The 15,571-nt window shown below is 37.1% G+C and overlaps 1 protein-coding gene across 2 annotated transcripts in view; it reads left to right on the top strand.

The window, feature by feature from the left end:
* Nucleotides 1-15,571, top strand: part of LOC122086563 (syndetin) — a 32,060-nt gene that overhangs the window by 6,910 nt on the left and 9,579 nt on the right. For both annotated transcript variants that reach the window (XR_006142473.1, XM_042655475.1), the window contains exons 6-15: nt 1,529-1,648; nt 2,061-2,092; nt 6,817-6,949; nt 9,694-10,260; nt 12,364-12,917; nt 12,999-13,062; nt 13,191-13,293; nt 13,438-13,613; nt 14,100-14,225; nt 14,389-14,459. Coding sequence is in view for 1 of the 2 variants with exons in the window: in XM_042655475.1 (XP_042511409.1) it covers nt 1,529-1,648; nt 2,061-2,092; nt 6,817-6,949; nt 9,694-10,260; nt 12,364-12,917; nt 12,999-13,062; nt 13,191-13,293; nt 13,438-13,613; nt 14,100-14,225; nt 14,389-14,459 (1,946 nt within the window). In the remaining variant the exon portion in view is untranslated. The remainder of the gene's footprint in view (nt 1-1,528; nt 1,649-2,060; nt 2,093-6,816; nt 6,950-9,693; nt 10,261-12,363; nt 12,918-12,998; nt 13,063-13,190; nt 13,294-13,437; nt 13,614-14,099; nt 14,226-14,388; nt 14,460-15,571) is intronic.

A 15,571-nucleotide genomic window follows, 5' to 3' on the forward strand; every position in this document is an offset into this window, starting at 1 on the left:
ATACGGAAAGACAGACTCTAGTTTAAAATCTAAAGGAAAAGGTAATAGAAATTATTAGTCTTAGAATCAAGTTCATTTGGGAAAGATATGAAAATGAATGCATTTTCGAAACAAGAGTAGAAATATTCAAAAGCTGTCCACTGACATTGGCTCCATTTCTGATTGATTGCAATTTTTTAGTGTTTTCAAGGAACGGGGAGAGTTGTCTTACGGGAATCATTACTTTTTTTGTTACATTTTATGTATAAGTTTAATTCTCATTTTCTATTATCATATAAAGACTAATGTTCTTCCACCCACATATCTTTGGGTTATAAATCTTTTGTCTACTTTTCCACCAATAACCTTATCCTTTGCCTTAAAAAAAAAAAAAGAAGGGAAAAAACGATATTCTAGTGCAGCAAAGTGTCAATAAACTTCATTTCCAAATATTTAAATTTTCTGGGTCTCTGTCAAGTATGTGAAACCTATTGAATCCTGGTTTCATATTTCAATTTTTAAGTCGTGTTTATAGCCATTACCAAAGCTAATGGGCAGTCAAAGTTAAATCGTATTACAAGCTGTTATTTGAACGGCTAGAGGTATGTATAGAATGGGGAAATTTTTTTGTGGGAGGGAGTATCTGAAGTATTTGCTAGGATTCTCGCAATGAAACAGTGGGGAAAGTGGATTAGTCAAGAGAGTTTTCATTTTTCATCGCAAGTAGAGTTTTTACTTTCATGGTGAGGAGACTTGACTGCAACTGATTACTTTGTGGGAATGTGAGTTAGTTGCAGCAGTGTTGGCGGGATTTTGGGTTTATGTGTAATGGGATGGAATCGTCTCCCATGTTTACTTCACAGCACAAACTGAATGTTAGTGCAGAAGGAAGGGTTTCTATGGCAGCATCTACCATTTGCAATTCCATGGAGAATTTGGAAAGAAAGCAACGGAGAAATCTTCAGTGAGAAGTCAGGAAGTATCCCTACACACACACACACACACACACACACACACACACATATACACAGACATCAATTCTTCTCTTCTCATCAGGCAGTCTTTCAATCATAAAGAATTTGAAGACATTCAAGGAATTGTTATTGGGGAACTGTGGTGGAGTTAAGTTCAATCTTAATGCGGATGCAGCATGCATATTTGTTTTCTTTGCGTTTGAAGTATTTATAAGTTTTACTTTTTGTCTGATGGTATAAAATTTATGGATAGGATAGATACATAGCTCACATATGAGTTATATTGATTTCCCTTTTTGGCCTTTTCTTATCAGAGCTGTCATGCCTCTTTATGGTGTTTGTCCTTAGTATCACCACTAAAGTTCTTGTGACTTTTTTCATCCCTCCGGGGAAGAGGGGGGGGAGGAAAAAGGTTTCAGGTTCTTGTGATTAGATTTAATTAATGCATTGCATCCATCATATTAACAACTTTTTTTGTGCCCTTGCATTTGTGAAAAATGTTTTGTTTATTTTATGTTTGGCTTCTTTTCTGCAAATTTGGAGTTAATATGTTAGATTATCACATTGCTGGACAGGTAGTTGATGCTTATGCATTAATAGGAGACATAACTGGTCTTGCGGAAAAGATTCAGAGCTTCTTTATGCAGGAGGTTCTCTCAGAAACTCATTCCGTACTGAAAAGTATTGTGCAAGAGGTATAAGCTCGTTTGCTGGAAAGGAGACCTATTGTTTGGTTGCATTTTGATGATTCTGAATGTCTTGTGCTAATGTACTTTTTGCACATCTGTATTGACATGTAGCTAACAAAACTACAATTTCTTTTTCTTGGTCCCACATCTGAGTGTCTTCTGTCAAATGTTAGTCTTAATGTGACTTCCAATACTTCCTCTTCCTTTTGTGAGCATGTTTGTTTTTTATTTGGTCTGAAACTGTTTGTCAATGCTCGTTATTTTCTTTCTTCTTACTTCCTGTTGGATGGTAATGAATTTCTCAGTAATGTTTGTATTTTTATTTTTATTTATTATTTATAGGTTATTGCTTTAAGACACATTCATAGTTTGTGTCTTCTTTTCTTATAATGAAAGGAAATTTGATTTACTTTGGCAGGATCAGGGCTTACATATTGTGGAAAAAAATAGGTATGCTTATTAATCATAATACTGTTTCAGTCCTTTTTTTGTTGACTTAAATTTCTGATGGCCTAGGAGATATTTTAGATGATCTATTTGCTTCAGTTCTCAGTGCTGGTCAAAATGCTGTATAGTTGGTTGATTTTGGCTGCAAATTATAATTTTCAGCTAATGCATTTCTTTTTTCATTCTTTTTTGCATATCACCTAATTTGGTTTTCATTTTATCTCTATTTAGTTTAAAAATGTGAAAACAGTACTGCGTTGATGCCTTTAATGGTAAAATTTTTATGAAGTTCTCGTCTAAAAAACTATATTGTTTGTTTGTTCTTTGACTTCTTGTCGTATCTTTTCTGTAATACTATTGATTTTGGAAAATCCAACAAGTGTCTCTTGCATGGATCATTTTGTCTGGACTAAGAATTCATGACAGTGTTTTGCTCAAACTTTTTTTGGGGTGAATAAAAAAATTCATTCTTAAAAGGGGAGAGAGATACAAGAAGGCCCAGGAAATTGGGAAAAAAGACAAAGCAAGGAAGAACCAACCCCAATCCTCAGATGGGGGGAGGCGGGTTGAATAACGGAGATTGGAAGACCCTAGGAGACAATAATAAACCTGTTCCTTGGGGTGTCAGCGCTTGTAGAGGAGACCGGGGAGGCCTTGCTATGAACATCAAACACTATAGAGTCCCAAATCTTGTTGGAATGATCTAAGAGTTCCGGGGTCCATTTTCTGAGATTGTGCTCCATCTAAGTCATGGTACACGGTACACTATGAAGTATCAAAGATATGTTCTTTCATTTGCTTTTTTTTTTTGGGATGAATAAATAAATTCATTACCAAGCGAGAAGAAGAATATACGAGGGAGGAAAAAGGGGGGAGGGAAGGCATAAACCAACAAGGAAAAGCCAAACCAGGGGAAAACAAATTACATCAAAGCATCTAGCAAAGGCAACCAAAAGGATCCAAGGGGATACAACAAGAGGGGGGGGAGAAAGCATTACAACAAAGAAAGAAGAGGGGGTACATCACGTGGGGGGTGGTGGTGGTGTCAACCAATAAACTCCAGGAAGCAATGATATGTTTATTCCTAGGGGTGCTAGGGACTGTGCAATGATGGAGGGATTGGATCTTGGAGGTAACGTCAAAGTAGATGGATTTCCAAATCTTGTCCGCAGAGCAAGAATTGGAGGACCATCTACGAATGTTATGCTCCATCTAGATGTGGTTAATGGTTGCACAAAAAACAAGCTTGCCGACAGTGTCACAAATGGAGGAGCCTGTAAAGGTCATGTCAATCTAGATCCATTCTCAATCAAAAGGGAGAATGGGCCTTCTGGAGGGCCAACATCTTGGGAGGACACTTTTCCAAACCGAGGAAGAGAGCGGGTAGGAAAAGAAAAGGCGGGAAGTGTCCTCAGTGTTGTGAGGGCAGAGGCAGCAGGAGGGGGTAATTGGAATGTGACGGTAGATGATGAAGGACTGCGTAAGGAGGCAGTTGGGGATAGAATGCCAAATAGTGAAGCTATGGCAAGGAATGACCCTTGAACTAGACGATTTTGCACTAAGGAACCATAGGGCCAATTCTTTCGTTTGCCTTAGCTTGTTCTTTTATAATGAGTTATGTGTATAGAATAATTGTGTTTAGATGTTTTTCTTTGTACTCTCTTTTAAACTCACGTTGTTGAGTCTGTGTTTTGTACTAGGTTTGTGTGTATCGATCAAAGGATAGTATTGAGTTGTGAATGCAGGTTTAGAAGAAGTGGGAAGAAGAAACTCATGGGCTTAGGGAACTTTTTCTTAGTATTTGTAGTTTACATCCATTAGAATACAACTCATTTTGCATCATGTTTTAAATATTACATAGTAAGATCTGTTCCTTACCTATTACCAACATTGGTTCAAGCGAGTTGCTTTGTCTGGCCGACCATAAATCTTAAAGATGGAAAGAGCATTAGAGATTTTTGTAGTCCTTTCAGCCAGTGGAATAATAAAATTTGTGCATCTCAGGAAAAAAAAAGGGAAAGGCAAATGGTTTATGGACTGGCATCCATAGGATCCCTATGAGCGACCCACCTAGTTGTGCCATGTGGAAGGTTGATGTGGCAATTCCAACTGTTTGATATCTAGGGAATGTTTTCGATAGGCCACATGTCAAATTTTGGACTCAAATTCAATCATATGCCTTCTCATGTATTGGTGTGCATCCTTAGAGGAGTCTAACCTTTGTTGTGCACCCTTTCGGTGATCCTAGAATTCTCATTGTTCAATTTTCCCACTTGGACGGCTCCACTTTGGACAAACTTGATGTATTAGCAGGGACCTTTGGGTCTGCCTTTTTGCAAAATTTCCAGCCCCATTCAACCTGCTAATACGTCATATTCATTTTAGTTTTGATTTAATTTCACTTCCCTTCTTCCCCCTCGCAACCATACAGGGCCTTAGAGATCTTGATGTGGTGACTTGGGCTGGAAATGACTAAGGTTTTCTCAAGTAGTCACAATTAGAAGATGAAGGTGACTTCCTTGAGAAAAGAAACTGAATTGATTGCTTGACCAAGAAGACTCTTGAAGTGGGGAATCCTGGGGACTGCGAAAGAGGGTTGGTTTGTTTTGTTTGGAAGGGTATGAGGCTTGCATTGGTTTCTTTAGAAACTGAATTGATTGCTTGACCAAGAAGACTCTTGAAGTGGGGTGTCCTAGGGACCGAGAAAGTGGGTTGATTTGTTTTGTTTGACAGGGCATGAGGCTTGCATTGGTTTCCTTGGATGAGCTAAAATCTACGATCATCTTGGTATTGATTGAGATTTTGATTAGATGATTAAAACTTGGACGAAGAGGGGGTTCAATGATAAAGAATTATTTACTGGTTGGGAGAGAATATTTTGTTATGGAGTGGTAATACCCATTAGTATTTGGTCTTGGGGATGAATGCCTGCTCTTTGGCCTTGTCTTGTGTTCAATCAGTCAATGTGTTGGGGATCTAGGGTTGGTGGGTGTTGGGTTGGTTGCTCTGGGTTTGGTCTGTGGCTTTTTGTAGCTATGTTTTTCTTGGCTTCGGTCCCCCCCCCCCCCTTTTTTGACTTTCTATCTTTGTAATTGTTAGAAACCCAAGATTTGTAACCAGTAACTTGAGAGAGAGAGAGACTGCCAATAAGAGCAGAATCGTTATTCTTTGCCCCCCATACCGTTATTATATATTAGCCAAAGAGTTACAATCAAATATGGTAACTAGTACATTGTACATCAAGATATAGAAAATAGGAGTCAAATTAAATAACTCTAGTCTAACTAGGAATAGAAATCTAACTAAACTAGGAAAGAATCTGAAGCAAAATAAAGAAAATGAAAGTGTCCATGATAGGGGCAAACCCCCTTATTGTGACATATCTTAACGGTAATTGTTTCTTAAATAAAAAATGGGGGGAGGCGGCATTGTATTACTCCTAGAGTGATGTTCGTAAAAGCCATGGAGTGGCAAGCCTAGCAGTAATAACAATGATGAGTACTCACCATGGACTGTGGTCTTTGCCATGTGGAGGCTGCTCTAGCTGCTGTTTGGGTCAGCCTGTGTCAAGTTTCTTGGACATTCAACCGTAGAACCACCATGTATTGGACTCTTTCTCTTGTTTTCTGAATGGTCATTTTCCTTTTTTAAACTAATTTTCGAACGCTTAGCCGTGTACTTGCATTTTGTGAGGTCTCACTGCACTGGAAACTTGACATATCATTGGAAAAGTGGCATCCACAAAGTTCAAGTGCAAACTAAGCTACCATGTCGAATAAAACCAAGGCCTGGGTAGAGAAGCTACCCTATGGCCCATGGAGAGAACAACCCTTTTTTTTGGGGAGGGGGGGATTTTGATATTGAAAACTTACTTGGTCAATTGTTTCCTTGTGACAAATTTGGACCATTGTATGAGTACAAGAATGAGACAAATGACATTAAAGAATGTAACATGGCAAGGGAAAATGGAGATTTGATTCTTGGTGATCGTAGACCAACATTGCCGTGACTCTGTTAGGGGCCTTTAGCTATAGTGAGGCCCTTGATTCTTGGTTTAGAGTTGGGGGTCACCCTAAACTAAATGTCTAAGTAGTTTGCTTGGTCGCACATGGGCTGCCCCCGCTCCCAACTCATCTGGAGAATGAATTGGGCCCCTGTGTTGATGATCTACTAGTTGACTCAAGATCTGTCTGATTGGCCCCATTTAACTAGTGCCGAAATCGGTTGGGAATCCGAAATGACGGCACAGCACAGGACGCCATACCTCCGGAGTCTCTGGTTTGCCACAGATCCAACTCTGGTCCCTGCCGACCCCTCTCCTTGACCCATCCTGTTTGATTCTGATTGTGGGCTGGGAGCCGACTGCTTATGAATCAGATTAGGTTTTATAAACGGAGAAACTCAGTGGTTCTATGTCTAAAAAGGAACCTTGAAATATTAGTCTTGTTGCACCTTAGATGCATTATGTTGCTCTAGTTCATAAAGACGGAATTTCATGAAGATGCATAAATTATCATGATTCTTTCCACTTATTCAAATTACAGTAACTGACACATGATGGTGGACCTTTAAGGGAAAATTGGCATAATTTCCTTTTTCTTTTTGTGTTGATGGGTGCATTATCTCAGGAGAGAGAGTATTCTCAGGAATGGTTCTTGTATTGCTGATTGCTGAACAAGATATAAATTCAACTTATTAATTGATTTACTTGAATGTTCTTTCTCCAGACTCACATACAGCGATCTATGCCTTCAGATACCTGAATCAAGATTTCGACAATGTTTATTAGGAACATTGGGTGTGCTATTTAAATTAATGTGTTCATATTATTCAATCATGAGCTTTCAACCTGACAAAATGGTAAGGAAAACCCATATTGATATATTGCAATTGCTCAGTTGTACCTCTTTATCATTAATATTTGAAGTTAGATTTTTTTTTTTTAATGTCTTTTTTGCTTTGTTTGCTATCTCTGTTGCTTCGGATGAAACTAGATTTTATGAACAAGTTAATGAAGTTATTCTTCTGCTGATGTACATTAAAATTATTTATTCCTTGGAATCCCTTCGGCCTTGTTCATGTGGTGATAGTTATTGAAGAATTCCACATTACTTAAAATTTAAAACTGTACTCTCTACTGGACCAGATGGCTGCATCTGTAATATGTCATCAAAATTTGGTTGAATACTATATTAAGAAAATGAAATTGTCAATCAATTTTAGTGGCTCAGCCCATACCAAATAACTTGTGGGTCGTTTGAATTCTGAATCCTTTTATCATATAATGCAAAGTTGATACATTGAAATTAAGGTTAGGGTATTAGTCTTTACATTACGTCATTACCTATTTAGGAAAGGAAAAGAGACAAGGAAACTGCTAGGAGAAATTAGAAAGAAATGGTATTTTTTGTGTTTTTCTTAGTGTAAATAATCAATACTGGATCAGTGGACACAATTTTATAGCTTGGTGACTAAAGAAACAGCAAAGACTGTGAAAGACAATGAGTGGAGTACATTTAATGGCAATGCAGGAAAAAATTTGTTGGTTGCACTTGAGCCATGCATATGTCAGTTGGCAGTACCAAATTCGTATCTAGGCGTACTTTGATAAGTGTTAAATTTTGAAGCTGAATTTATTTAATGAATAGTGAAAAAACGGCATTGATGTTCTTTCATGATATACTCGTGGTTTACAGAGAATACAAATATGTGGGTACAGTGAATGCACTTTCTTGAATAAGAGAGTGTTGTTATGCATGATTGGATTTACTGGAATGAGCTTCTGGCATTATTGTGAACTTTTTATTTTTTATTTTTTTTTAATGTATTAAGGATAATATTTTACTTCTTATAACTATTTGTTTTACAACACATGTTGATGGGTGATGCAGATAAGAGGTACTTAAATAAGTACCATTGCAGGAGCAAAACCAGAGCCAAACAGTGACTTGTTCCATTTTCTTGATCAAAACTGAACCTCGGTTCAGTTCTGGTTCACTCCAAATCGTGGGGGTTTAATCAAGTCCTAGTCTTTCTTATTTTACTATAAAGTTGTTGGATTAGATTACGGCACTCCAATTAGCCTGCAGCTAAGAGAAGTTTTAGTTTCAGTTTGCTCGCTGATTTCAGTTTCCTATTTGTAACAGGAATCCAATCACAATAGGGTTTCCTAGTCTATCCATACTTTGTCGTAGATAAGGATTGGTTTTGATTGGTACCTTCCCTGAATAATCATGTTTCAGTTTCCAGCAAGTCTATATAATAGTGTAAAGGCCAAAGAGCCTCCAGGATTTATATTTTGAATAAAAAGCTTGGTTTTCTGCCCTATGTTATGTGAGATTGAGAAGAGCGCCGTGAGATGCAGTGCAGCCTTTGGTAAGATGTTAAAGTCAAGATTGATGGGATTTCAGTCTTGTTCCAGGTGAGATGCTTGGTTCATATCAATCTATCCTTCTATCATCCTTCTTTAAGTTGTCCACTATCAAATCAGATCAGTAGTTTCATACTTATTTTCTTTTCTTGTGGAATACCATGTTATTGTTAGAATTTCAAGTTTTTTATTGTTTAAGTCTGTGATTTCAAATCAGACTTCAGATTTAGCAACCGGACTACATTCTGAACATACCACTGGTTCAGAATCTGATATTTGTTCTGATTTTCTGTAATCCTAATTCCGGTAGGATTATTCCATTCCTCCAGATCTGTCCTTCAGATTTGATCTATGTTTTGGGAAAGTTTACTTCTCCGTTATGCTTTCTGGATTTGAGATTCTTCAGATTCTAGCATAGTTGTCATCGCGACATACCATGGAGGTAGATTGGTGGCTCATCGATTAGGCGACTTGCGTTGCCATGGCGACCAAGGCGCCCATTTGTTTTCTTTTATTTCCCCTATTTTCTAACATTATTTAGTACGGTACAGTATATTCCCTATAACATAAAAAATCAACATTAAGCATCATCAAGTCATAAAAAATCAACATGACCATGTCAAGTCATCAAAAATCAACATGACTTATACATCAAGTCATAAAATCACTAGAAAGCTTAAGATATGCGTTAAAGAACAATTGGCATGACCACAATTAGCACACCTCATTTTCACAAATCACTAGTTAGGACAAATAACAAGCCTTCTACTTATCATTTAACTACATCCGTCCTATTAACTGATCGACATAGCAATCTGAATATAGCAGCAAACATGACCAACATTCCTTTTTCTAATTAGACCATGACCTCCAATACATCCAAGGAAGGATTTCATGCAGTCAGGATCATGAACTTATATAGATTGACAGATAAGCCCACACCATATATAAATAAAATGATTGTTTCAAGAAGACGAACCCAAGTTACCCAACTAATGGTTTTGCAGTTGCAGCCAAGTAATACAGAGACATAAACCTGCCAAAGAATGGCCAGCTGTATGAAGGACATTTTGAGTGATTGTTGGATTCACTATTCTCTCCATCAATGACTAGTCATTTTCAGTTTTTGGCTTTTTATCCCTCTTTTACATCTTGGACCTCTTTTTGGTCTTAGGGTTTTATTTTTTATATATATAAGATAATTTTTACTAGGAACTTACATCTATTGTTTCAGGATTCAGAATGCCGGACAAAACACGTGAAGCAGAACCCTAATGACATCTCTGCATGTTCTGAAGATGTTCATTTGCCAAAGAATTTGAGTAATTCCCAAACAGAAAATGGCTCTCTTTCTGATTCTTTGGATAGAGTGCCAATTGATTCCTTGCCAATGGAATCTAGAACAAGCACCATAGTTGTGGATGATATTACAGGAACCACTGGGTCCCTCTCCTTAAATGCTCATGAAGCAACTTATGAGGGAAGGGATGATGGTGATCCGACATCAAGCAGTGCTTCTTGGGATGATCTGAGGAAAGATGCTATAGCATATGTTGCGCAGACATTACAGAGAGGTCGAAAGAACCTTTGGTATCTTACCACAAGTCGTGTGTCAGTATTACTTACGTCTTCTGCTGTTTGTTCAACAAGCATGCACCAATTCTTGAGAAATTACGAAGATTTGAATGTCTTCATCTTAGCTGGGGAAGCTTTTTGTGGAATTGAAGCAGTTGAATTCAGGCAGAGGTTGAAGACTGTTTGTGAAAATTACTTCTCAGCCTTTCATCGGCAGAATATACATGTATGCCAGTTTGTGATTAATATAGTGTTCTTATTACTTATTTATATGTTTGTTCATTTATTATTGTTATCATTTCCATTATCGTATTATTATTGTTGTCATTATCATTGTCATTATTATTGTATTATTATTTGCATTCTTCACAAACATTTCAGAATTGTTCCTGTTTATTTTTTTGCACGAGTAGTAATCTTTTGTGCAACAGTCAATTGTTATTTTTAGATAGAACTCTATTTTAAATTTGATTTTTTATACAGTGGCTTACTACACATCAATTAGGCTGTATTTGCCTTTTCTTTTGCACGGTAGCTTGTGAATGGCAACAGTTGTTAAGATGAGAATTAGTTTTGATGTTCTGCTGCAGTCTTGTGGAATTAATAATATCAGGTCGCATGCATTGAAGTATCCAGAACATAAATATCAGGGTATAAGAAAATATTTGCAGTAGCTCTCCTTGTGGGATATTCTTACTTATACGGTGTGGGATAGGATAATTATTCTCTACAGCCCTACTTTTTATCTTTTTCTGATGATTTGTCAAACAACTACCAGTACATAGATAAGCATATGACATTGATTTGGTAGTCCACTGAACACATTATGTTGCATAAAAAGTACTTGTCCAATGAGAGTATGCCCCAGTAAATGCCATTGACCTAGTTTTATGGGAAAAGGAGCTAGTCATGAAAGAAAAAACTACTGTTGAAACTCACTTACTACCCTGTTCTGCACTTCAATCTTTTTGATTTAATCAGTTGGGCCTTGTCAGTCTAAACATCTCAGGCTGGGACCGACCAAATATTCACTATTTTCTCAAACTGCAAACCAAGACCAAACCATTGAACAAAAGTTAGTTGGTTTTGGTTTTAAGTGGTCGATTACGATTTGGCTAATTGGTCTCAGTTAGGTATTGACATGCGTACATTGTAAGAAATCTACTTCCAGATGTCCTTGAGATATTCTTCTTTAAGAAGAAGAGCCAAAGGGGTATTTGGCCATTTTTTATAGCGTGATGACTTGGCCTCGATATTCTACAAATGCAGACCAACAGTACTATGCCCCTCCCTCCAGTAGTTAATGGTGGGCACAAACTTTGGGCCAGCTTGGAACTTTCTCATGATGCTAGAGTTCTATTTGGATTTAAAATGTTTATATGGTTTGCTCCTGCTGGACTTGCATTGATATTTTTTTTTTTAAAAGGATACTTATCTTAGGTGATTATGAAGGATATATTCTTCCTAGCCTCTGTCTAGCTCCTTTCCCAGTCTCCCTTGTATATAATGGGTTCCAACCCACATCTTTTTTTGAATGTGCAGTTTTGGTAAACCATACTTTGAATATTTATGTGAAATAGTCAACTTTTTCGCCCAGAAATTCCTTTACTGTCCCCCCCCCTTTTGGCAGAAATGCAGCTGATACTATTCAAATTTTTTTTTTATCAGCAACAACAAAATGATGTGTTAATTTCCAAAAATGGAAAAAATTGTAAACTTAAGGTATAACCTATTGACCCCTTCCCCTCCAATAAAAATGAAAATGTGCCACCAAAACTTTCCGTCACTCACCACGATGGGAAATCAATATAGTCACCAAATTTTGAGCTTTGGATCAAATATATGGGAAATTTGACTTATTTTCAAAGTCTGTAGATGGTGGGGTTGTCAAGCTTGTTCTGGAGGTGTTCTTTTTGGGTGTAGGGGTTTGTGGAGACCCTGGTGATTGTTAGGCTGGTTTTGGGGGAATGTCTTGGTTCTTAGGTCATTATAGATTGCTGCCCTAGTGTTTTCTTTTTCTTTCCTTTTACTTCTTGCTGTGCTTTTCCTTGATTCTGTGACTCCTACTTTTTGATTCACATGTTATTTGTTTGAGACTGTAAAGAAGAAAATTTGTGTACAAACCTAGGTCAATTTTGGGTTCAGCATCTAAACTATTCAACTACTTTCTGCATCAAATTGTTTATTGTAGATGGATTTAAAAAAATATTGATGCATATTGTGTTTAGAAGAAACCATGAGTTTGCTTTGGTACCAAAGTCATCATATTGACTGCATATTATATATAGATGTGGCTGAAAATATGACAAAATTGGTCTGCATTGTCCAGGCACTGAAAATGGTCCTGGAGAAGGAGACTTGGCAGAAAATGCCACCAGACACCATTCAAGGAATTAGTTTGGCAGGACTTGTTGGTGATGGAGCGGCTTTAATTGCTCCATCTGATGGGAATCCTGCCAAGTTCCGGGCACTTCATTCCAAGAAATCTTCAGTGCCAATTGACTCTGGCAACCAGAAAAATGGATTTTTTCAATGGCTTAGAGCTGGAAATCCATTTCTATTAAAGCTGACATCTGGCTCGATGGAATCTCTGAGCTCCTCCCTACTGCTTAATGGAGCAACAGTCTCTGGGGCAGCTGATGAGAGGCCTTTTGAAATCTCACACCATGATAAGTTCTCTCCAAGGAACAGTGACGCAAATCATGTGAATGGCAATAGTTCTGTTCCCGAGGATGAAAATGAGGATCTCTTAGCAGATTTTATTGATGAGGATAGTCAGCTCCCAAGTCGGATATCTAAACCCAAGCTTTCAAGAAATCATTCTTCACATTGGAATGATGACGAGACGACAGCACAAACAGGGTCCTCGCTTTGTCTCCTAAGGTAGAAATCTTTGCATGTAGACCTTCATACTTTCTGATACTTTTATACATGTATTTAGCTGATTGAAGGTATAATGATTAGGTTGATGGACAAATATGCAAGGCTTATGCAAAAATTAGAAATAGTCAATGTTGAGTTCTTTAAGGTATGCTCTAAGTTTTTCAATGCGTTAGTTTTCTTTGGCCTTTTTGTTTTTGTTTGGTGGTGGGGCTCTAGTGATGCATTTCCATGGATTTTTTCTGCATCTGTTTCTCATTCAGTAAATCATTGCAGGGAATCTGCCAATTGTTTGAAGTCTTTTTCCACTTCATATTTGAAACATTCAGTCAGCGAGACATTTATCCTAGTGGAAAAGGTTTAACAGAATCTCTTTCCTGTAAGATCCTTTTCCTTTTTATTTATATTTCCAAATATGTTTTCATATATTTGATCTTCATTTCTGTTAGATAAGGCTTGACCTACATTTTCTGCTTAAGATAATTCATACACTTGAAGGATTAAATTTTCTTCTTGTGCCCAGACCGGCTCAAGACTGCATTATCTAGAGTTACACAAGATTGTGATCAGTGGATTAAACCACAGATAGTATCATTTTCTTCCTCTTCTCCAACTTCCTTGAACACATCATTCCCACAAATGGACGTCACTCCTACAAGTCCTCCAAGTCATGTGCCAAGTACTTCATTTGGGCTCAAGGTATTCATTACATGCTGAATAACATAGCTGTACGATTTTTTCCCCTTTTTTGGGGGAGTTTAGAGGCACATTTGTTTTTATGATAATGAAGAAATATAACTGTAATAAATATTATCAATGGATCAATTGCCTAGCTAGGGCAGTGATCCGTGATCATGTTGGGGTGCAAGGTGATGTTGATATGGACAGCTGGAGGAAGAAAAGCTCTAAAATTAAAAAGATGATGTGACAGTGGGAAGTCATTATTTTCCGCAATGGGCGGGCTCTTAGCTAGTTGGTTGTTTCTGCTGTTATGGTTGGGCTTTTGGTCATTTCCACAAATATAACGGAGGGAGATGGGCAGATTTGTGGAGGTGTGTAGGGGTGAAAAAGGATTTTTGGTCTGTTTTCTTGAGTTGGTTGGTCCTGTTGTTTATCAATTAATACTGATAACAATAACAAGAATAGTAATACTGACAATTATTTTTTAATTTTTATTTTTTGCAGGAAAGATGTGCAGCTGCTGAGACAGTTTCTCTTGTTGCTCGAATAATGCATCGATCTAAGCCTCATCTCCAGTCAATGCTTTTGCAAAATAACGCAGCTATAGTTGAAGATTTCTATGTCAATATGGTATGAATATTTGTTTTTGTGTGATGATGTCATAACATTTTTTATTATCTTCATCCTTATTAGTTATAGGTTTACTCTGCTTTTTATCCACCATTTACATGCTTCAGAATCATTTCAATTCTTGGTTGAGAATGACCAAGAAAAAAATAATGGTTTTTATCAGGTGGATTCTGTGCCAGATCTTGCAGAGTACATCCATAGGACAACTGCTAGGTTGCTTCTTCATATTAACGGGTAATTTCACAATAATCTATGGCTCATATGTGCAAAAAATGTTTTTAATTATAACAAAATCAAGATTATGTGTTAATTTAATTGGTTCTGTGTAAATGATCTCTGTGTCACAACTCACTAGTAATAACAAATGTTGCTGGAAAGTTCTATTCTCCATCTTCTCTACCACTCTTCTGCTGTTGTTTTTCTTTTTTTAACCCCGTATTTCAGTGTTGAGACAGCATTTTAATGTGGTGCAAATACATGTTTTTCCATGCTCTTTGATGTTCATGGCAACTTAGCTGGTTGTGCCCCTAAATGACTGAAATTATTAATGTGTGGATTTATGGATGTTATCGTGTTGTTTATTATGATTTTTTGGGTAATATTGTGTCAGATACTTCAAATTCCTTGCCTCCATCATGTCTGGCAAACATATGTTCTCTAAGCTTCACACGAGGAAATATGCTGAAACACTGTAAAATCTTTCAAACCTAAGGAAATGGCTACTAGAGAAAAAGCGCTTTGGAATCTAGAGATTGATAACACCAAAAAAAGTTTGTAACTCATCAGACTATTACAATTTATTATTCTTAGTAAGAAATGTGGCTCAAATATTATGTTCAGCCTTTTCATATATTGATATCCAATTACCATGTAACCAAAATGGATATATTTTGAGAATATATCTTTTACTGAGGGTATTTATGTTTTGGAATGCTCTGGTCTCTGTGGTCATATGATGAAATATGTAGGGGTCTCATTGTTGGTTCTCCTCTTCATCAATGTAGGAGTATTGCTTATAGGAAACCCTCCAGTATGCTCCCATTCCCTTCCTTCTGCTTTCCTTCTCATTCTAATCTCAAGATACAATTGTTGAAACTTCAATAGCTGCTATTTATGCAGTTATATTCATTTTCTATTTATTTATTATTATTATTTTTTGTGTGTTTTAGGTGATCCTTATCCTTGCTTGGATCCATGTAGCCGACCCCATTAAGTTAGGATAAGGCTTTGTTGTTGTTTTTAGGCGACCCCATTGTTGTTTGCATTTTAGGTGAATTGAGTATGCGCAGTGCATAGTAGTTGGTGTTAGTTTTTATGGATGAACAATGTGTATGGCTTGGTATTGT

Source organism: Macadamia integrifolia, chromosome 8 (assembly GCF_013358625.1).
Source record: "Macadamia integrifolia cultivar HAES 741 chromosome 8, SCU_Mint_v3, whole genome shotgun sequence".
Classification (NCBI taxonomy): Eukaryota; Viridiplantae; Streptophyta; class Magnoliopsida; order Proteales; family Proteaceae; genus Macadamia; species Macadamia integrifolia.